At 47.8% G+C, this 23,045-nt stretch overlaps 1 protein-coding gene across 16 annotated transcripts in view; it reads left to right on the top strand.

The window, feature by feature from the left end:
- MTCL1 (microtubule crosslinking factor 1) overlaps nucleotides 1–23,045 on the top strand; it is a 142,247-nt gene that overhangs the window by 81,566 nt on the left and 37,636 nt on the right. For 7 of the 16 annotated variants that reach the window (XM_070629493.1, XM_070629484.1, XM_070629483.1 and 4 more), the window contains exons 4-7: nucleotides 7,316–7,375; nucleotides 8,511–8,588; nucleotides 12,561–13,862; nucleotides 14,982–15,137. In XM_070629493.1, coding sequence (XP_070485594.1) covers nucleotides 7,316–7,375; nucleotides 8,511–8,588; nucleotides 12,561–13,862; nucleotides 14,982–15,137 — 1,596 coding nt within the window. The remainder of the gene's footprint in view (nucleotides 1–7,315; nucleotides 7,376–8,510; nucleotides 8,589–12,560; nucleotides 13,863–14,981; nucleotides 15,138–23,045) is intronic. The other 9 variants (XM_070629487.1, XM_070629486.1, XM_070629491.1 and 6 more) reach the window with 2 other exon arrangements.

The raw sequence follows: 23,045 nt of genomic DNA, 5'->3' as shown, positions 1-23,045 counted from the left end.
TTCTATTGCCCATTGTTGGTAAGACCTGTTAGCATTTTAGTGTATATGCTTCCAAATATTTCAAAGACAAAAATATTTAATCTTGGTGTGAGATTGTATTAAACTTATGTTTTTTATCCTACATTTCAAAAATTGGCATTTTATGAAAAATTTCTCATATCATTAACAATTTTTAGTAATCATAATTTTAATGGCTATGCAATATATTAATTGCTTTCAGTGAAATTGGAAACTTACACGCCTAATGTTTTTCTCCCCAACATTATGAAAATTTTCCATAGTAAAACTTAAAGAATTTTATAGTGAAGACCCATCTCCTCACCACCTGCCTTCTGCATTAACATTTTACTCTACTTGGTTTATCACACATCGCTCAGTCTACCTATCTGTTGATCTCTTAATGCATCTTACTTTTTGATGCATTTGGAAATAAGTTGTAGACACCAATTCACTTTTCCCTAAGTGCACATTGTTAACTAGAGCTTAATTTTTGCTTACACTTTTTGAGTTAATTTATGTATACTGAAATGCATAGATCTTAAGTTTATATTCACTTTTGTGACAAATGTCTGCATACATTTTAATAGTCTAACAGTGAACTCTATTATTTAGAACAAGTGAGAAGGTCCAAAGGGTGTCATGGCAGATTATTATGAAAGAGCATCACAAGTAATTCAGAAGTTGTCCATATGCTCTTTTGTTTGCAAGCTAAACAAACAAAAGCACTAATATTTTCTCATGTTACATGCACCTGAAAAAACAATGAGTGAGGAATTTTCTCTGAAAAGTGAGCAGCATTTTATCGTTACTTGTAATTTTTGACTTTTTTTCCCCCCAAAGTACTTCTTACTCTTTTATATTATTTCATTAGACTAGGAAATAATTTACCTCTCTTGATGGACGGGTATATTTCTTTCCAGTAGGCCAGGGGGAACCAGGAACAGATTATTTTTAAAAAGACACAAGCCTCATCTTTAGTTCTAACAGGCAAATGGCATCCATTTCTGTAGATGTGCAATGTTTATGAATGCCCAAGGACCACTTCTTGGTCACCTACTGCGTCCTTGGGGGCTCCCGAAGTGTGGGTTCTAGTCTAGCCTTTCATATACTACTTGGTGGTGTTGCTGCCTGCCTACATGGATGCGCACACTGAGAGCTGGGGTTCCTGCAATTTTGAGGAAGGACAGTTTGTTTTTGATGCAGTCATCATTTTGGTCTTCTGTTTTTCTTTTTTGCATATTAGTGGTAATACACAGTTTCACTTTGTCATCTGGTTTGTTTTGTGATGTTTGACTGAGACTGCTGTGTTGTAGCAGGTTGTAGCCAGCAATTTTTTGATTACTAGGCCTCAAGATACGTCTCTAAGGTTTAAAGCGAATCAGCCAGAACCCTGTGTAAAGCAGTATGTGTTACGTCCCCTAGATTTGCATGCGCAGTGACCTGTCATTTGTATCATCCTGTTCTTTTCCCAGGAGAAAGTGGTGTTTGATAGGCTGAGTGTGCTTGTGATCTCTGGCCACCCCAGGGGCCTCGGGGCCTGGATAGTGCGGTTTGTGGCCAGGCTCTTGCCCTCCTGGCTTTCCTCCTCTTAGCCTTGGCTGCTGGGGTCTTGAACCAGCTCTGAATTTTATGGCTGTACCTTTCTTCAGCCGAAGTGTCTCAGTGTAATTTTCCTCCTCTTCTCCTCATTTACTTTGTGGTATTTTGTCCTCTGATAACAGTTTTCGGTCTTTTCCAAATAAGGACTTTGCTGTCTGCAGCCTCAGATCCTTTCAGAAGTCTTCAGTGTGCCAACAAGTATTTCCTGGCCCTGAGGTACCTCGTGAGCAGAGCAGTTTGCAACCATTCCTGCGACAGTTGTTTGTGCTCTTTTGCTAAAGAAGAGAGAGACTCTCTGGATGAGAAAACAGCAGTTTGGGGCTCAGCAGTTTGGGGCTCAGCAGTCTCAAGAAAACAGAAAGAAAAACAGCCCAAACTGGGAGATTGGGCTGTCAGAGCCTGGCAGGCAGCTCTGAGGGGCGGAAGGCTGGGGCTGTGATCGAGGGCTTCGAGTCAGGGTCCGGTTGGCACCCCATCTCCAGGTGTGCAGACCTTGAAATGTGGCCTGACTGCTGGCCGTGCTCTCGTCTGTTAATCAGGCGTGATACCCATGCCCCTCAGGGCTCTTGGGAGCATTGGATTAGATGAGACGAGTAAAGGAGGAGGTTAGCATTGTGGCTGACAAGAGTAAGTGCCCAAGAAAAGGCCGTCGTTGGTCTCGTCGTCACCCTCCCAGACAGGGTGGCTGAGAAGGCCTTTCCTTACCATCCTGGCCATGAGGGTTCCCCGCCAAATCCAAGGGGTCTGTATGTTGATTGGGTCCTGCAGTGGAACTGGTGCAGCAGAGTGTGGAGACCATGGCCTGAAGGCAGCCAGTCTCCCTGAGGCCGGCTGAGGGGCCGGTGGAGGGGAGGAAGGGGCAGGGTCTCCAGCCAGGACCTGGTGCTTCTAGCTGAGGGAGAAGCTAACAATTCTCCTTCACATTCTCATAACACTTAAATGGTAACTTCAGTATGGGTAAAGAATCTTAATGTCCTCCTGAAAGGAGAAGGAAGGCCTATGCACCTTCCTTTTCTTATTCTGATTTTATAACTGTGTGAGCTATAAATCAGCCCAAAAAACCCAAGCAACTTTCTAAATAATAAGAATCTGTAAGAATTCTGAAAATCATCTGCCGTTATGCCCTCTTTCCCATACTGACTCATAATTTACAGCATCCTGATTTTTATTTGTCTCCTTTTATTACCAACCTAAATTTTAAGCCCAAAGTCTGTCTCTGAAACACTTCAGCCATTGAGAGCTTGTTTGTTTCTGTGAAATTGCTGGGAAGAAACTGGCTAAAATAGGAAACGTTAAGAATTGACATGAAAGTCCAGACTGTGGCCTAACTTCCTATTTTACTTAATCATATTCAGTACTCAGCACATGCATCAGCCTTAGATGGAGTCAATTTAGATTCACAAACTCAATTTTTTCCTTTTCAATAGGAATTTAGAGTTGATTTGCTGGCAGCTGGCCAGACCAAAAAGAAAGAGCAGGATGAGTCAGCAGGCAAGTCCGCCGTCCTGCCTTCCGTTTACTTGATAGTCATTTCCCCCTTTCCCTTAATTGTCTCTTGGAAGAGCCTCTCCAGTGGATCTCTGAGTCATCCAGAGGAGTGAACTGGCCATGAATAACACTCATACAGATCACCCTACCTGCAGGCTCCCTTGGCCACCAAAGCACTCAGCACTGCCCTGGACGAGACTCTCAGCAGGTGAGGCTGGGGCCTCGTGACTGCTTGGCACTTGGTGAGGGAGCCAGGTGCCTGGGACCTGCCATGCGGTGGGCTACCAGGCCAGTTCCCCTGACCCTCAGGGACTTTCTGGTCTTTTAAACCAACCATGTATGTATAGGTTATACCCCAAGGACCAGGGTAATAGAAACAATATCACCTTCTGGAAAGAGACCCAAGAAGCTGGTGAATAACTTCTGATGAAGTTGCAGTCCTGCATGGGAGACCAGCAGTCACTCTGTCCTCTCACCTCTTTCAAGTAGAGATTTTCACTTCCTGTTTTTTTTAATTGTAAAGGAAATAGTATTCACTGTAGATAATTTGGAGTATATGAAAAGCCACAATAAAGAAAATTAAAATCATCCATAATACTATCACCTGACGATGATCACTTATTAACATTTTGATATATAGTTCTCCACTCTACATTTCTAACATTCTCGTGTGATACATACGTATATTTATAATTTATTAGATATAAATTGAAATCACAAAATACATGCTGTTTGTAACCTGCATTTTCCTTTTAATGTATTTCCTGAATCTTTTAAAAATTTTTTTTAAAGCTTGGCACCTGAGCTAACATCTGTTGCCAATCTTCTTATTTTTCTTCTTCTCCCCAAAGCACCCCCCCCCCCCCCGCCCAGGTACATAATTGTATATTCTAGTTGTGAGTGCCTCTGATTGTGCTACGTGGGACACGGCCTCAGGGTGGCCTGATGAGTGGTGCTAGGTCCACACCCAGGATCTGAACTGGTGAAACCCTGGACTGTCAAAGCAGAGCGTGCAAACTTAACCACTGGGCCACGGGGTGGCCCCTATCCTGAATCTTTAAGTATTCTCTAAAAACATCATTTTAATAACCTCCACAGTATTCATTTACTGTTAGAAAAGGCACTGTGATGAGCATTCTCACCATAAATCTTCACACGTATCTCTGCATTTTTCCTTAGGGTAGATTCCCAGAGGTGGAATTATGGGTCACCCGGTAGCACTTGTCAGGCTGAGTTGCCCCCTGAATGCCAGAGGACTCCCCACTCACGTGGATCTGAGTGGAAGTGCCCGCCTCCGGACACTTGCTGACGCTAGGTGTCCTATCTCTTTGAGTCTGTAAATCTCTAAGTGAAAAAATGATAGCTTGTTGTTTTAATTGCTGGTAATCATCTACTTATTGGCCCTTTGTTTATATTTTTATTAAGATGGTTTTCCCATTGCTTGCATAATATTACTCTTTTGTCTGTCGTGTGTTAGAAAAATGTTTTTACCGTTTTGTCAGTTAGGTTTTACACTGTACATGGTTTTTTTTGAAATATAAAAAAATTAAAAATCTTACAGTCCACTTGATCAGTCTTTTCCTTGGATGTTTCTGCTTTTGTTTTTGTGTTTGTAAAGGCCGTGCTCCAAGAACAAACAGAAATTTATCTCTTCCTTTGTAGTTCCTTTATGATTTTTTCCATCTAGATTTTTAATTCATCTGGAGGTTTTTTTTGATATGTGGTATGGATACTTGGTATGGGTCTTACAATTTTTTTTCCTGTTTTAGCCAGTTTTCCCCAACATATACCAAGTAGCCCATTCTTTCCCATACTGTTTTAAAATGCTCCTGAGGCCAATAGTTTGCCAATCCCTGTTGTAGATGAATTTTTGAATCATTTTGGCAAGTCCATCCATACTCTTCCTACCCTCACAAATACACGGAAAGTGTATCCACACACACACACTTTTTGTATATATGTACATATATTACATTATGGGGGCGGGGAGGGAGGTATTTGGTTAAAATGACATCATACTTAAAAGGTGATTTGGGAGAAATGGGTTTTCCCATCAGGTAGCATCAAATATTCTTTTATGTCCATCCCCAAGGTTTTATGGTTTCTCTCATATAGGTTCTGCAAATTTCTGGTTAACTTTAATCCTTGCAATGTTTTCTATTGTAGTTGCCCTTGTGACTGGGATCTGCGTTAGAGGGGTCGTCCCATGAGACCCCGCCTATTCGGGATTCCCTAGAAGGATCACAGAACTCAGAGGCAGTTGCATTCAGGGCTCAGGCGGGGAAATGACCCGCCTGCGGCTGGGCTGGGAGGAGCCCATGCAGTGCCTCCCTATCCTTTCCCTCCTGGCAGGAGTGCTCAGAACATGCTGCTTCCTGCAGAACTGAAATGCAGCATCCCATGGTTTGGCATAGATTTTAAGAGACCTTTGTCTCCACTTCCAGCTTTCCTCTAGGTGTTTAGCTTCCTTTCAGCACATGTAGAGTCTAGTTGCTGTTCGCTGGGAGTGTGACGCAGCGTGGGTGGCTTTCAGACCCCCGTGGGCCTAGATGGCTACCACAGCCCAGAGTGAAATCTCTGACGTTGAGGCCTTAGCAATAGTCTCTCTCCTTGCTTCTTTATTGCAACTCTTCCCTCTTGTGAATCATAGGAAGTGTTCATCTCACTTAGCTCATTCAAATCAAAGAAACTCCTTAACTGCAGCGTGAAGAATCCTGGAAAACCTCCTTATTATGGGTGGAAGCACTCGAACAGCTTCTTAAGACAGGCTTAACCTAACCTGTTGGAGGAGACGGTTCTCTTTGAAGCTTTGACTCTGCTTTGTAAAAAGGCTGTAGGAGATACAGCCGCTCCTGCTGCTGCTTCTGCTTCTGCACGCGGAGTTAGAGATAAGCACCCCCCGCCTTGGGTGACCAGGGAGCGCCCACACTCCTTGCTGATTCTGTAACCTTGTCATCCCTTCTCTCAGTTACCTTTTTTTCTCCAGGCCTCCAGCCTCCTAGAGGCTAAGGGGCAGCTAGAATTTTAATTATTTCTTGACCTTGAAATTCCTCTGACAAATGGCAAGGCCTGGCCTTCTGAGAGTGAAACACTTCAAGTGTAAACAGTACTGAGGAAATTAATGTAAGGTCTGACCTGACCTAAGTGACTTGTCTAAGAGCCTCCTTCCCAAGCAGTTTTGAGTGGGGGTGGGGGTGATGGGAGGGTGGTAGCAGCCAGGGAATGAAGCAGAGAGCCAGGGCTCTGCACCCACCTCATCAGGATGAGTTCCCGGAGCACCAGGTCCCCGCCTCAGGATGAAACTACAAAGGGGAGGGGCGGCCATCAGGAGGATCTCCTCCCATTCACTGGCTTCCATGGTCTGAATGAAAGCCAGCAAGTCTTATCTTTCCAAACTGCTTTTTTCCAGCTTGTCTCAGGATTATATTAATCCTTTCAGTCTTCAAATTCCTTTGTCTTCCCCTAGGATGCTTCTCACTTTTCTTCCTGTCCGTTCTTTTCTGTCTTCCTACTTTAGCAGGAACTGTCTTGCGTCCCTGTTATTCTGTTTCACACTTGTGTTTATATTTCAGACACATTTCTTGCCTGCATCCGGCAAAGGTGCAAAAGCACTAGGCAGGACCCAGCCCACTGAGGGACGCAGGCGAGGCCACTGCACATAGGAGCCAGTTATGAACTCTGCGACCTTTGTGATGTAGGTTTAATCAAGAATTGCCGTGGGTTGTTCATGGAGAATGTTGTGGCCTGCCTAGATTAGATTTTCTCCATAAACGGGGGCCACCCTTCTCTTCTTTCCTAGCACTTTTTTATCTAGCTATTTTCTCAGAAAACAGCAATTAATTTTTATATTAGCCCAAACAAAACATAATTAGGAAGGTAAGGCAGCTTCAGAAATATTGCATATCTATCTCCAAAAATTCCTTTCTCCTCTTCTCATCTGCCTTCCACTGTTACAAATGATCCAAACCACCCTCCTTTTTCATTAAACTGAGTAATTGAGGAATACTCCAAAGATGGTAATTAGGTTTTAAAGCATCTTAGGATTTGAAGACCTCACCAAGCTTATTCAACTGCATTTTAACGTCGACTCTACGTGGTTTCTTGATTCCAGTGAAAAAAAGAGCCTCCATCCATCGTGTATGTCCCCTTGCAGTGGGGACAGTGTCTGCCTAGCGCTGGCTCCCGCATATGACCCTCCGTAACAGAATGTCACTTGGATCTGTTTCAGAGTTCCCTGAAAAGAAGAGGCGGTCGGGAAACGTATAAAGAAAAGAAAGCTTTTAACCAGGTAAGCAGAGGTTTCATTCTAATGTTACAGCTCCTCAAGAGGCAATTACCTTATTTTGAATTTTCTCATAAAGCGTCTGCATTGCCTTTAAAATATTCAAAGAAACATTACCTGCCCCCAAATTTAGACTTGTTCAAAACCTTTATGGGGTGAAAATTGTCTTTCCAAAGCAACAGCTTCTCCCTTTTGTTTCTCACACCGAGAAGCTGGTGATCTCTTCAAGAAAGAGAAGAACAGACGAGCTTTGTGTGAAACGTCATTCGGCGTAGCTTAGGGCTCTGGCAGTGCTCGCAGCTGCTGAATGTGTTTCGGCCTGTAAAGTCGTTCACAGCAGAATAGTACAGTACTGTGGTGTTGGTCATTCACGAGGCATTATTTTGGCTGTTGATTTTTTTTAAATGCACAAGTTGAATAGTGTCTTAAATTGTCCTAATTGAAAGTGAAACATTCTCACCAAAAGAAGATAAAAGCATAGCCCTTTCTATGTACCTGGTATGTGTTCTTTAGAACTTTCTTAGCTTTTCTGAACACTTGCTTTACTGGATTCCTTTCTTCTTCTTCTTTTTTTTTAATTGCTGCTAGTATTAGGTGTTGGAGAGAACAAAGGCATTATTGGGATATCAGCTCCCTGAGCTCTCAGAGCAAGTAGTAATTCGAGAGACGCAATGAGTCCGGGTAACTAAGAGCTCTGGGGCCTCAGTGCTGGCCTGCCCCTGCGCATTCCACACTTGATTCCCTTTGGTTTCCTGGTTCTCCAAACTCACTGGTCCCCAGAGTACCCTTCCAGGAGGGCCAGGCTGTGTGAACAGTGGGAATGCCTTTCTCTTCTACCTCAAATCTCTACTCCCCAAATCTCCTTTGGAATCTATTAACCACAGGGAAATTAAAATCTATCATCCCGCTGCTGGGTGCTCTGGCCCTCCTGGGCTTTGAGTATGTCTCAGTTTCCTGGCTCTTGACCAGGGAAGAGCTTTTCCTTAGCAGGGTGACCGCTGCCCCGTTACAGAACGAGCAGTGTGGCATCGCATTCACCTGTGGGTAAATCAGTCTGAGGACAGCCGTGCTGCCCCCTCCCGGAGTGTGTGCTAGGTCCCCCTCAGCCTGCAGTGTCATTGAGAGAGGAGTTTCTGTTCAGCAGAGTGGTGGAGCGGAGCGCCTTGGGAACTGCAGGTCTGCGACCAAAACTCAAAGGAAACTGGCGCCCCGGCGCAAGGTAGGAACGCGAGGAGTCAGCACTTCGGGTGCTGGCTAGACATCTGACTTGCAAGCCAAAGAATATATACCCATCGCGATATATTTTTGTTGCTTGACAAGGCCTTTCTGGCTGGTGGGGCGGAGGGTGGGCAGGGGTCCTGTGTGTGCCTCCTCCATGCTATGCTTGCCTTCTCTGCCTGCAGCAGGAGCCATGGGTGGAAAGTTGGACTCGACCTTCTGCTTTCATAGTGCATTCCTGAGCTATCTGTCTGATGATCTCTTGAAACCAGAGCTTGATATCCTTCGGCTTAAGATTTGCCTAGACTCCTCCCCTGGCATTTGGCAGAGTTTTAGAAAGTCTGCGTTACAAGTATCCAGACTCTGACTGCTTTAGCGGAGGCTGATTCCCCATCCTATTGGAAGGAGTGGCTTTCCGCCCCAGGACAGGCTGAGCCCAGCTCCCGGGGCCTCCCCCTCCCACGCGAGTCAGCAGGCGCAGTGACCGCTCCAGCCGCCTCAACCGGAGGGAGGCAGGCTGGCCCCTTTGTTCACTGCACACACTCCCTCGGCTTCAGAGATTGTCTTTCTTTCAAAAACTGCTTTAGTCTTGGTGGCAGGCCTGGTAGTGCATGGGTGTTGAGTAGAAATGATGGCATGCTTTAATCAGATGTTAGAACTCCTGGTGTGTGGATAGTTTCTCTTTTTAAGGAACAAGAAGACTTTTTGGAAATTTTATCAATCCTCAGGTAATCTATGAATTGGGTGCTTGTCAGGGTATGTCATACAGCATTGCCTCTAATTTAACTGGCCTGGGTTTAGGTTTAAGGAGACAGAGGAGAATGGGTCTGGTTTATAGTCAGACTTGTGGGGAATGGGGGATGGGAGTGGGGACGGTGTGAGGTTCAAGGTTTCCAGAGATGAAGGTGATTTGAGGGCTCTGTGAGCTTTTCCACCCTAAGCACTTATAGCCGAGTGTTTCCGAGCCCTTGGGGAGGCACAGGTTCTGTGTGCCTCTCAGAGATCCACGCCTTTCCTCAGTTTCTCAGTTCAGCTTTTGGGGGAAGACCCTCAGGAGCAATCACCTGAGACCCTCTGACCCTGGTTTGAGACGAAAGCTTCCTGAGCTGTACAGGTACTCTGCCCCTCCTTCACCCGCTTCCGGCCTGGCCTCCACCATAGCAAGGCCTCACCAGTTGCAAGTTTCCCTCGAAGTGGGATCAGGGTATTGGTCGCAACAGGTAGTCCTGCCTATTCCGGGGTCTTCCCAGGCTTGAGGTGGGCAGAGAGCAGAGTCCCCTCATGGCTAGCTGATGACATATTCTTTGAGCTCTGCTGCCATCCTCAGGACCTCAGGCCCAAACCTGAATTTCTCTGCTTTAGGGTGGAGATAGGATCGTTTAGGTGATGTAGACAAAGGACAGACACTGGCTATCAAGTTCATGACGGAGCTGTGTGTCCTGCCCTGTCTTCCTGTCTCGGGCTTTTTACTCCCAAACTAATCCGTTTACAACTATTGACAGTCTGTCTCCATTGATATGTGTGTTAGCTTATTTAAAGTCCACTCCTTCACGTGAACAGCAGAGACCACTCTGTGTATTTGGATACATAGAGTTCTTGCAAATCTATGTTTAACCAAAAAGTGAAAAGGTGAAATTTCTGAGAAGCTCGGGTCATTTAAAAGTGACACGCCAATTTCTGGTACATAGTAGGTACTCAGTATTTACTGAAAGAATAAATGAATCAACAAATAAACGTGCTTTTCCTTTAGTTTTAGGGTTAAATACAATATATGTCTTTTACAGCCCATGTACTCTCTGCAGGCCATTTAAAAAAATACATATCATTACCTCAGCGGTGGTGCTAACCCATTATATTCAGTGTGAGTGGGGCAGACAGCTGTTATTTCCAGTTAGTCACAGAAACCCTTTTTATGTCTGCTTAACCAAAAACAAACCAAATCAAATCCTTAATGCGGTAAGTTCTTAGAGCACGAAGACCATGTTCTCCTCCCAGTGACATTTATGTGTTACTCTCCTAATGTGCAAAGATGGGGAAAAAAACAGAGTTACTGGCTCCTTTCCCCAATATTAATTGCGTTTCTGACAAAGCATAAATTTAATTTTACGGTGCTAGAATATGGACCCTGTGTGCAAACCACTTGGCTGTACATTATTTCATTTGACCTTCACAATGACCTTGTGATTGAGTGAGGATCCTGCTTTAGACATAAGGAGACTGGTTCATCAGGGCTGTGTAATCAGCCATGGTGCCATGGACGGAGGCACTGTGGTTGACCCCAAGCCAGGCAGGACTGGTTTATCCTCTGCTAAGAGCATAGCAGTGGGAACGTTGTCCCTCACAGGGCACACAGATAGCACCAGGGCCTGCTTTCCACATGGCACTGGCTCACAGTTGACCTTAGGTTTTCCTAGAGTCTTCCCTGTCACATCACTTTTTTTTCCTTCCATGGGTTTGTGGTGTGGCGGGGGGGGTCTAGGTGGGCTAGAAGGAGGAAAGTTAGGGGGCACCAAGGGAGTTCTTTCAAAATCTTTCTGCCCAATGGTGAGTGCAACAAGAACATGGCGGAGAATGAACCATGTTCTCTGAGTGTGAAAGCTACATCAACTCCACTAACCATTTGAGCACAAATGGTGATCTGAAAGAGTTCATTCTCCCCCCAAGGGTTGGCTTGTTCCAGAGACTGGTTGGATGACTCTCCCTCCCCTGGCTGATGGGGTGTCACTACCATGAAGCATGTTGTTGAGTTTCTCTGTGTGATGGAGAAGCCTTTGCTGAAGTCTTTGTCCCCGTGACAGCCTTTTGAAACTTATGATAGCCAATCAAAGAGGAATGATTAATGAAACTGGTCATTTCTCCCACTCACTGAGTGTGAGTAGTGAAACATTTGTACAAGCGCAAACCAGAGTTCATGCAGGTTCAAATCATTGACACCTCTGCTGGAAAGGCAGATTTGACTTTCCACTTGGTCCAAAAAGTGCCTTTTTGACCTCAGCCAAGCAGTGTGGGCTTTTAGCACAGAGAGTCCACTTTGGTAACCCTCCAGAATCCTCTGATATCCCAGTGAGAACCACTTCTCAGGTTTTGAAACACTTAGGTCCTTGCCTTGGGTTTCTGAGTTTGATTTCCTGCCATGTTACAGCAACTAAAGGGAGCACGGATCATAACCAAAGGCTCTGAGGTTGCACGTGCATGGCAAGAGGTTGTGAGTAACCAGGTGTTTAGGTTTGCAGTAACCGGTTCATACTAACCATCAGAACTTGGTACTTACTCTGCACCTCGACTTCCAAAGCACCCTCATGCCCATCATCTCATGTTTTTGTCTTCATGTCATCCTTGTGATATGTCAGGGATGGGGAAACTGGGTGAGGAGAGGTGAATTGCCGTGTCTCAGGTTCTCAGCAAATCAGTGGAAAGATGGAATCTAATTTGGGGTCACCAGGCCTCCCCATCCTGGTCATACCTGTGGGTTGCTGGCCACTTTGGATGAGGGAGGTCTCCACCCGGCAGGAAGTGAGTGGCAACAGGTGGAAGTGGCTGCTGAAGCCTGTCTCCTGGCAGCTGGCTGAGCGAGGGGCTCTGGTATTTCTCACTGGTGCTGGTTACTGGTCAGACCGGCTCCACAAAGTAAGGAGGGATCGCCGCATTACTGACGTGTGCTGGGCTCGTTTCATTTACTCCTCTTCACTCATCACCTGATGACGGTTTTCATGTGCACGTTTTTTCTAAAGTAATTTTTTGGTTTCTCTTCTGTGGCAAAGCAGCAGACTCTGTGCCTTTGCCATGTCCCTCCGTGGAGGCCCTGGGCTCCCCTCGGCTTGGTCTTGGCCCCTTCCATGTGTAACTCGACGCACTGACAGAGATTGATGTTTTGTGTTTGCGTGTGTGTTGGGGGCGAGGTGCGAGGGAAATCAAAAACAGGAACATTTGGTATTTTCAAATAACCCTTTCTCGGGCTGTTCTTTCCTGGCAGGATGACAGTGCCGATTTGAAGTGCCAGCTTCAGTTTGCCAAAGAGGAAGGATCCCTGATGCGCAAAAAGATGGCCAAGCTGGGGAAGGAGAAGGACGAGCTGGAACAGGAGCTACAGAAGTACAAGGCCCTCTATGGCGACGTGGACAGCCCTCTCCCCACAGGGGAGGCCGGCGGGCCGCCCAGCACCAGGGAGGCCGAGCTGAAGCTGCGGCTGAAGCTGGTGGAGGAAGAAGCCAACATCTTGGGCCGAAAGATTGTGGAGCTGGAGGTTGAGAACCGAGGCCTCAAAGCGGAGATGGAAGACCTGCGGGGCCAGTATGAGCGAGAGGGGCCTGGCCGGGACCACATCCCAAGCATTCCTACCTCACCCTTCGGTGACTCCCTGGAGTCCTCCACGGAGCTCCGCCGACACCTGCAGTTTGTGGAGGAGGAAGCAGAGCTGCTCCGGAGGTCCATATCTGAGATCGAGGACCACAACCGGCAGCTGACCCACGAGCTGAGCAAGTTCAAGTTTGAGCTGCGGCCGGAGCCTGGGTGGCTGGCGGAGAAGGGCGCGGGCAGTGGGGTCCCGCTGCAGGAGGAGCTGAAGTCCGCCCGCCTGCAGATCAACGAGCTGAGCGGGAAGGTGCTGAAGCTGCAGTATGAGAACCGGGTGCTGCTGTCCAACGTCCAGCGCTATGATCTGGCCGCCCACCTGGGCCTGCAGGCCCCGAGCCCCCGGGACAGTGACGCCGATAGCGACGCGGGCAAGAAGGAGAGCGATGGGGAGGAGGGCCGCCCACCCCAGCCCAGGCGAGAAGGCCCTATTGGTGGTGAGAGTGATTCGGAGGAGATGTTCGAGAAGACGTCGGGCTTCGGCAGTGGGAAGCCCTCGGAGGCGAGCGAGCCTTGCGTGGCAGAGCTCCTGCGGGCCCGGGAGGACTCCGAGTGCCTGGGGAGCATACGACACGAGGCCGAGCGGCTGGAGCGGACCATGGAGCGCCTCATCAGCGACACCGAAGGCTTCGCAGCCGACGCGGGGCTGCAGGGCCTCCAGGGGGAAGGGGACCAGGGAGAGAGGGGCAAGAATGAGCCCCAGCTGCTGGGCACCATCAACTCGAGGATGAAGGCTTTCAGGAAGGAGCTCCAGGCCTTCCTGGAGCAGGTGAACCGCATTGGGGACGGGCTGAGGGAGCGCCTGGAAGGCCTGTCCCCCTTGCCCCACCTCACGGAATCTTCCAGCTTCCTCTCCACCGTGACCTCTGTATCCCGGGACTCCCCCATCGGGACCCTGGGGAAGGAGCTGGTCCCAGACTTGCAGGTAAGGGGGCTCCGGGCTCCGCCTCCCTGCTCCGTTTTACTCCTCTTCCTTCTGGCTGGCATTGCTGCACTCCAGCTCATTCTGCTCACGGCTGCTTGGTTATGATTTCAAACCTGCATTGTACTAAAGCCTCAAGTGTCAACCAAATTCTTTCTATTGGTTGGGTTCCTTTTGGTTATTGTTTTTTTAGTTCTCTTTTATTTCCTTGCTTCTTTTTCCTTTTTCCTCTTTTTTTAACTGCACTGCTGCTCCTGGCTTAGAGGCCCTCCCTCATGACACAAGGCTAATCCCAATGGAAGCGATAGGGATGGACGCAGTCCATCCTTTCTCCTTTTTTGATGTCTCAAACGACCAGCTTTCCTGATGAAGAAGCAAAGAGGAGTTTAAAACAAAGTACAAACTCATTTCAAAGTCAGGATAATTAGCAGACTCGCTCAGGAGTGTGTGCAGCCCTACTTGGGTTTATTGCCAAAGGGACACAGTGCAGTTCTGAAAGGCCCTAGGCAGCCAGGCCCACCCACTCCCATTGGAAGATGAGCCAGGATGGGAGCGAGGAGCACGGTTCTGAGAGAAGGATGGTTTTGATGGAAAATCACGCTGCCGGCTTGCCCCGCTGCCCGCCCCCACGAGCCGGGGTGAGGGCAGAGAGGAGTAGCGTTCGAAGCAAGGACTGCTTTCCTCTGCGTCGCCCTGGGGTGCATGACCCGGCGGCCACCCTGGATTATGGCTTTTGCTGCTCGACCACAAGCGAGGAAGGAGGAGCCTTGCTTCCGTATCCTTCGTGGGTAGCGTGCCCGCGGTTGCGTCTTTGGTTCACGCATCCCCATTGCATGCGCCTCGTGACCAGTGTTCTGCACTCTCCCCCTTTCTCTTCTTGCTTTTCAGATCTTTCAGCCCATCGTTTTGCTCCTCATTTTGGTTCTGTTCTCTTCACTCCCTTACGCCACTGTGTTTAAGTTGGTTTTTCTACTCATGCTGTTCTTCATCTGGTAGTTTTTCAGTCACCCACCTTACCCCTTTTTGTTTTCTTTATCCCCCCTCTCCACACCCTCCCCACCCTCTTGTCCTTTGTTTTTTATTTAAAATTAAAAAAAAAAATCCTTCCCATGCACCTAACAGTCCAAACTGAGAGATCAGATGGAGTGGCAGCTCGGGCTGGAGCGAGGGGACGAGCCGGAGCACCTGCGCCTCCGGGCCGCCCGGGAGCTGCACCGCCGAGCCGACGGGGATGTGGGGAGCTGCCGGCTGGGAGGCCAGAGCTGCTTCAGTCCAGAGGTCAGCACGCTGGCTGGTCCCACTGGCCAAACCCCCTCTCTCCCTCCCGCCCCTCCTTTTGTTGTGTGGCTGGCTGTGTGATGTTTCCTGCCTGGGTCCCAGCCCTGAGGGAACATGGTAGGGTGATGTGGAACCAAGTGGGACTTAACTGGAATCAAAATCCATCGCATGCAGCTGGGAGCTGAGGCTCCACGCAGGGCGAGTGCATGCGAGCTGCTGACACTCCAGTCAGACAGGCTTCCTTCTGTCCGTACACCAGTTTCTCCAGGGGCGTGAATGCGGGACGTGGAGCAAGGCACGTGAGACTGATTTGTGAGCATTATGTGGCTCCTTGTCAAACAGTAAGGGCAGCAGGGAGGAAAACCAAGCGCTGTGTTTGCTGGTCTAGAGGAAACTGTCCTTCCTCAGGTCTCCCGTGGCCCGGCCCGGCCCCCAGTTCTGGTGGCAGTGCTCCAGCTGGGGGACAGAATCAGGGAGTGCATTCCTGAGCTGGGGGCTCCTCAGCATCTCTATCGCCTTAGTAACCCCACATCAGCAAAGCTCCCAGCCGCACCGGTACGCCATCCTGTGAAACGTTGTCAGCAGTCCTGTCAGCGAAAGCTCTCCCATGCAAGTAATTCCAGCCAGGACAGAAAGACAGGCATCCCAGAGGAGTGAGTCTCTGGCTGTGATACTGCCGGTCAAGGCAGGTTGTTACAGGGCTGCATCAATGCACTCTACATTAGGAAAGGTCTGGGTGAAGAATCCTAATTCCCCCGTCCCAGTGGGGCTGTTACTGCTCAGCTCCAGGCATCCTAGTGGCTCCCAAAGGGCAGGGGTGAGGAAGAAGGGGGACTCTCACACCTGGAAGCAAACAGAGGCTCGCTCAGCAAAATAGTCAGGCATCTGACTAGAAAATAAAGCACCCAGAGGCACACAGGGCAGAGCCGCTTGAGCCTTCTGGCTCAGCTTGCAGCTAATGCCTTGGGTAGGCCGCCGGTCCTGCTGTCAGAGGCAAGTGCACAGGGCTGCTGTCTTACCCAGGCATGAGATCAAAGATCTCCAGCCTGGGGCTTTCCCCTTATCCTGTAAAGAGCATGTCACATCTCTCCTCTTGTTGCTTGGGCACACAGTAACATGAAAACTTCTTCCAAAAGCTTAAATAAAAACAAAAACAGTTTTTAGAAACATCCTTTGTGGTCCCACCATCCTTGGATTACCTGGGTGGAGGCCAGCCTCGCCCAAGAAGGTGGCATCCAGGTCCAAGCCCCAGAGGGAGGTAACTGCGGACCACACAGAGGTGTGACAGCAGACATTCTGCATGCTAAGGGCCAGACGCACCTCAGTGCTGAGCTCCAAGAAAGCAAGCAGAAGCCCAGTGTGCTGTCTGGGGGGCTGCTGTGGTGGTCCACGGAGCAACAGGGCACGTGGGGCCCTCCCAGTTAGAAGCTTACACTGCCCGGGATAAGCATTTATAATGTTTCTTTTATGTTTGTTTTCTGAACACTGTCATTGGACATGGAGTTAGACAAGTATTACAGTATATCAACTTTAGTGTTTTTCTCATTCCAGAATGCAATTAAGACATTCCTAGGTTTTATACCAGAAGCAAATAAAACCCCATTTTCCCCTCAGACTTAGTGGTCAGTGTGTCTTATAATTCTGGAGCTGTCCCAGAAAGCCCCTTTGATGAGCCCATGGCCCACACAGGCTTTCTTCTGAGAGTGCAGGTTACTCGGGCAGTAGAAAAATCACAGTTTGGACATTGTAGATGAATTGAATGATCCATCTCCAGGATGGAAACCAAGATGGAAGCCTCAGGAGGACATGCTTCCCAGCCTTCAATTACTGCTGCACACAGCTCTTGCTAGCAGGGCTGGAATCAATGCTGGCGCAGGTGTCAGGGCCCCTGGGCTCTAGTCCAGCTGTGTCCAAGACTAGCTCAGTTTCTCAGGCAAGTCTCTGGGCCTCTGTTTTTTCATCTGTAAGATGTGAGTAAAAATACTGCCCTGCCACCTCATATGGTTATATGTGGATGATTTTCAGAGCCAGTGAGCTCTTGACTGAGAAAGTACCCTAAAAAGTGCTAAGTGCTTTGTAAATGTCGAGTATGGTTGGTAATAGAGGGAAGTACATACTGCCCTTGAAGATGCCAAGTGGGGAGGGATGTCACAGCTCCCCTGGTCATGGCACCAATTTTCTTTTTCTTTTTTTTTTGCTACGTGATTTTCTTACTATAAATATACAGTAAAAAGAAACAAAGACTACCCAGAGTAGGTCAAATGATAGCATGTGTAAGTCCCAGACAGGCCAGTCTGTGTCCCGTCCTTCAAACCGAGTGCTGACACCAAAACTGGCAGTGAGAAGTAGGGCCTGGGACCAGTTCCCTGCCCACTGTGGCCCTCTCCCCTCTCCCCTGGCTGCGTCCTGGTCCTGTGCCAGAAGCACAACTGTGGCTGGATGTGGCCATCCTCTTCTCCTTGGTCGACCCTTTGGAGAGAGCTGCAGCTCCCTTCCCATACGCGCCGTCATTCCAAGCACGTCCCACACGACCTCGCTTAGTTAAACTCTAACAGTGGTTGGTTCACGCTGGGGTCTGGAAGTGCCTTCTTCCCGCCTGCCGCGTGCGTGCAGTGCTTCAGAAACCAGCAGTGATTTTCGAGAGAGAAAAAGACTTCGTTGAATAAAGCCGAATGTTGTGGGGAAATAACCCTCCTTATTTCAGAGGTAGGTCAGCAGAGCTAGCTGGCGCCATGTGGTGGTCTGGGTGACCAGATGGTGTAGCTCAGAAGGGGATGTCAGGTCTTCAGAGTGACTCCCTCATTCTGCGAAGAGCAGAGTGGGGCCGGAGAGCGAGTGACCTGCCAGTGAGCCCCTGGGTGATGGTGGTGGGACTGGGCCTGGAGCAGGCTCCCCAGGCCTGGGTCAGTGCTCTCCCCAGCCCCCAACGAGGAGCGCTGCCCTGCAGCAGCCGGGACTGGTCACTACTGACCCGCACTGGGCCCAGACACCCCAAAAGAGCTCCGTCTCCTTGGGGATGTTTCTAAGCACGATCATTCAGGGGACTAATTGTATGGCCAGCTCTCTTGCCCTGGGTGTTTCTTCTTTTAAACATCTGTCTGGTTTCCTTAAATTTTATATATTTTAATAAGTCAAAAATACTCACAGTGAGGGGCTGGCCCCATGGCTGAGTGGTTGAGTTTGCGTCCTCTGCTGCAGGTGGCCCAGTGTTTCGTTGGTTCAAATCCTGGGTGTGGACATGGCACTGCTCATCAAACCACGCTGAGGCAGCATCCCACATGCCACAACTAGATGGACCCACAACGAAGAATATGTAACTATGTACTGGGGGGCTTTGGGGAGAAAAAGGAAAAAAATAAAATCTTTAGGAAAAAAAAAACACTCACAGTGAGAGGTGCAGGGTCTGAGGAGCATCGTTTCCTGGAGGGGAAATGGTATGAATTAGGAGTTAAACATCCTTTGTTCTGACTTTTCTATTTATTAAGGCATTTCACACCGAAGAGAAAACTCAATTGTGTGTGCAAGCACGTTATGAAATGTGTTCTGGGACCACGTTGATAGTTCCGTAGGCTTTCCTTTTATTCCAGGAGAGCAGTGTAGTTCCTTGTAGAGTCTGGGTCTGGGGAAGCTGCTCTGTCCCTGGGGTGGATGTCACCCTGGCAGACTGCTTAGTTTGGGCTTTGAGTACTGCATTGGGTTGAAGGATTGTACAGTGGACAGTCTAGGGGGCAGAGCTCTCGACAGGCCTTCAGTGAAAACCGCCCCCCCACTACATCGCGGCAGCTGCTTTCCTGTGAGGCTGTCGTGGAAACAGTACACAAAGCTCCTGGGGTCAGCGAGGCGGCCGGCCAGGGAAACAGCCCTGCCGAAGCCTCCGCGAGGCTCAGACCCTGTGGAGCGCCACGGTCCTTGAGGGATGGGCGAACTGTGTGGGTGACATGCTTTGAATGTTGGAGCCAGTGGAAGGTGACACTGTCACCCAGAACGAGGCTGAGACTGAAGCCCATGGACCGCCAGCAGTCCTCTTGACACCCCCTCACGTTGCCCTGGAATAACTGCCGTGCGTGCTGCTGGCCGGCTCCTACTGTATGCGTGCGAATTGCCTGCAGCCCTTTGCCCTTCCTTACTCGGGCCAGAGGCTGATCGCACACCTGGGATCAGTGGCTTAAGAGGAGAAATGACTCTGAATTTAAGCTGAGGTTGTAAAAAGGGATCAGTTTCTCAAGGTCGTTTGTTAAAGGCCTTCTATGATTTTCGCTTTAGACATTGTCATATTTGGGGAAAAGGGAAAGAAGATAAGTCTTATTTTGGAAGATTTGGGTATTTTGGCCAGGTTAGATTAGTACTCGTAGTACCAGTAGCAGAAGTACTAACAAGAAGGAGCAAAAGGGAAATTGCGTTCTTACACTAGCATTTCAGGAGATAAATCTGTGTCGTAGGGGCCTGCCACTTGGAGGTCCATACACTGAGCTTAAGAAGGGAATGGTATATCCATGCCCAGTCACAGGCAGAGAGAGCTGAAGTCACCTATTAATGCAACCACACAAAAATTAATTGCTCAGAAAAAAACAACCAGGCTTCAGAAGGACAAATATTCATGTTGCCCCTTCATCTCAGTAGATGTTAGCAAGATTCTATCACTACATGCCGGATTCCTCCCTGACTTTGCTCCCTTTGGCTCCTGACAAACCTGCTGAGATTCCCATGTGGTAAGACAGAGCAGGATATAGGATATGCGGCTTGGAATGTACAGGGTGCCTTAAAAATAGTTCTCAATGAGAAGTAGCCAAGCACGGGCACTGGTCAGATTTCAGATATAAATGAAACCAAGCCGGTGCCTGGAGGATTGAGTTTCTGGGTCAGAAATCTCAAAGAGCTCTCTGCCCCAGCTCCTCTTATCCTTTAATCAGTGAAGCCCACGAAGCATTTGCCATCACTTATGCCTCAGCTGTGAAATGCCAGCCACGATGAAATGACGTGGGTTTTCGTGCCAAGTATGTGTACACATGTGTTGACCTCATATTCTACTTTTGAAGCAGTAGCAAAACTGGCTGGAACAAAATGGAACTCGCCAGAAAACGCAGTCATGTCGATGGAGGTAGAATAGAGCCCTGACATGTAAGTGGCATTGCTAGATGTCAGAGTGGCTATGATAAAGCGCATTCCTTTTCTTATTTCTTGAGATAGTGAAGTTATCTTCTGAAGGGTGGAAAGTAGTTTATAAGCCACTTTTTCTGAAGTCGTCCAGGAGGTGAGCAGTGTGAATTGGAGTGGGATGCAGCCATGTGGGGGAAGCATGGGCCGTGGGGTTCAGAACACTAAGACAGGGCGGCTGGTTGTGATGTCAGGACCATGAGTCGCCACAACCTCGCCATCAGGTGAGGATGGTATTTGTTTAAATAAACTGCCTTCATAGAGAGGCCAAGATGAATTTGTTGGGTGTATAATCAGAATCTTAGGTAGATGGGCAAAGGGTGGTTTTTAGAATCAAACCTTTGGGGATTTGGTGATGATGGGGAGTATTTTTTTCTAGAGGAAATCTGTGTGTTACGTGGAAACTTTCTCCAAATGTGTGTGATCGTGTGTGGTTGTGTGGCAGAATAATAATGGACTGGAGCTCCGGTCACAGCGTGTGTGTATTTTGTTTCTTGTAACATTGGAGCGACGGCATCCCGACCAGGAGCAGGTGGTTGTTCGTAGGAGTTTTAATATTCCATTAGCAAAAATGGACAATAAAAGAAAGTAGGACATCTAATAGATGAGGAGGATCTCACGGTTTCTGTTGTCCACCAGTCTCGACAGATGATCCGAAGCCGCTGCAGTCAGTCAGATGGCCCAGAGGAGCGGCCTCGCAGGACTGCGGGGGCCTTTTCTGTGACCCTTCAAAGATGTGGCTCAAATGGAGGAACACAGTTTTAATCAAATGACGCTGAAGTACGAGGCTCATATATTTGTTTAAAATAAAAACCGTTTATATACATTATTTATTAAGACTAAAACCAAACTAAATCGTTTAGTGTAATATATAGAAACTAAATTAGTAGGTCTTTGCTTTTCTTAAAAGATAAGCTTGATTAGGATGCCTGATTTAACATCTAATGTGGAGCTTTGGGCCGCTACCAGATGTGTTAAAATGTGGAGGATTTTTAGTTTAAAGTTAGAGAGTCACTTGTAACTGAAGAGTGGAGCCGGCAGTGGAGTGGCCTGGGCAATGTGACAAAACGTGGGAACTGCCAGAAGGGGTGCCCCCAGGGCAGGGGTCTGGCAGCTTTGTTTGCTGCTCTATCCCCATTGTAATACCTAGCACTGTAGGTGCCCAATAAATATTTGTTGAATAAAAGGCTGCACAAAATATAAAATGTCCTTTAAACATATAGCTGAATTCCCAGGAAAGTTAGGGAAATCTTCAAGGGTTGGGATTGATTTCAGAATTGGAAACCAGAGCAGTATCTGTTGTCTCTAGGTAGATGGGTTAGGGGGGTGGTTTCCAGAATTGGTATCTCAGAGCCTTAGGTCTTAATAGCTCCATAGGGACAGGAGACAGGGCCTTAGGCCCAAAAGGGGCAGGGAAAGAAGTAAAGCAGGACCCCCAAAGGGCCGCACATTTTGGGAGACGGAACTGGAGAGAATCTGCCTCCTGGGAGAGGGAGGCAACAGGGAAGCTTGTCCACCAGCATGACGTCTCCCCGAGTAGCGGTACGGACAGCTGGCCTCACCAGGATCAGGCTTTGAGCTGTTGTTGCCCGGTGGCCCAGGAATCCCCAAGGAAAGGAAAGCTTATGTTCTGTTGCTGGCTTCTGCAGACACAAAGCCAGGCCACGCACAAGATCCAGCTCACTCCCCATTGAAGGTGACCTCACAATGCAAAACTGCAAGCACAAGCCACAGACACACACCTGGAACGAGAGTCAGCTGATGGCCAGCATCGGGCTCCAGCTCTGAGATTCAGATTCTACAATGATCAGATAGAAACTACAAAATAAGTGTGTTCAAAACTATGAAAGGCAGGCAAACGGGAAAGATTAAGTTATTTTAAAAGACCATACATATTAAAAAAACCCAATAAAATAATACTTTTAGAAGTGAGGAATTAGTCATTAGAGTAAATTTAATGTGTAGAGAAACACCTCTCTTCAAAGAGAACTCAAAACTCTGCCTGGTAGATATAAAAAAACTATGATAATCTTTAAAACTAGCAAATCAAAGGAGCATTAGTGTTCTCAGTAGTTCTTGAGTTTCTTGAAAGTAGGATAAGCTTAAATTTCTAGCTTTGAAAATTTCACCCCAAAGTTGGCGACTCCGCAGTGTCTCTGATTTTCTGTCTCCATCCTTCTTTCTGTAAACTCTCTCTTAGTCATACCCTGTGCTGAGGGAAGTGATTTGCCCTTTTATTTTCTGCATTTCTATTCTTGGGCATGATTTTCATTCATGACAACCCAGGTAACATCCGATTAGGAAGAGTAAACAGTATCCTTAGTGAAAAATAACAGATTAGTTAAAGGTAATCAGAACGAGCTAGTAAAATGACACCTATTTTTATGGCAACAGTCTACGCTAATTCCCCACTTTATAAATCCCCTCCCTGCAAGTAGTGTAAACAGTGGGGAAAATGTCATGCTTCCATTTTAACAATGCCTGAGATTTTTAGTGTTTCCATCTCTAAAAAAACATTTTATTTCAAAAGTGGTAGCTCTGACTTCTCTGTCATTGTCATTTGGACCAAAAAGGCATAAAAGATAGACTTTACCAATGAAAAGAATATGAACAGATTCCTGTACCTATTTGTAACCCACAGTGTAACAGGCAGATGTGCAGTTCCTCCTAGGCAATGTGTGCAATTAAGAGGCCTGAACCAACGTTTCTAGTAATCGAAGGAGCCGCACCCCAGTCGCGCTGAGCATTCGGGGT

The sequence above is a fragment of the Equus przewalskii genome, chromosome 7 (genome assembly GCF_037783145.1).
Source record: "Equus przewalskii isolate Varuska chromosome 7, EquPr2, whole genome shotgun sequence".
NCBI lineage: Eukaryota > Metazoa > Chordata > Mammalia > Perissodactyla > Equidae > Equus > Equus przewalskii.
Note: the sequence above shows the minus strand (reverse complement) of the source record. Positions and strands in the feature narration are given on the sequence as shown.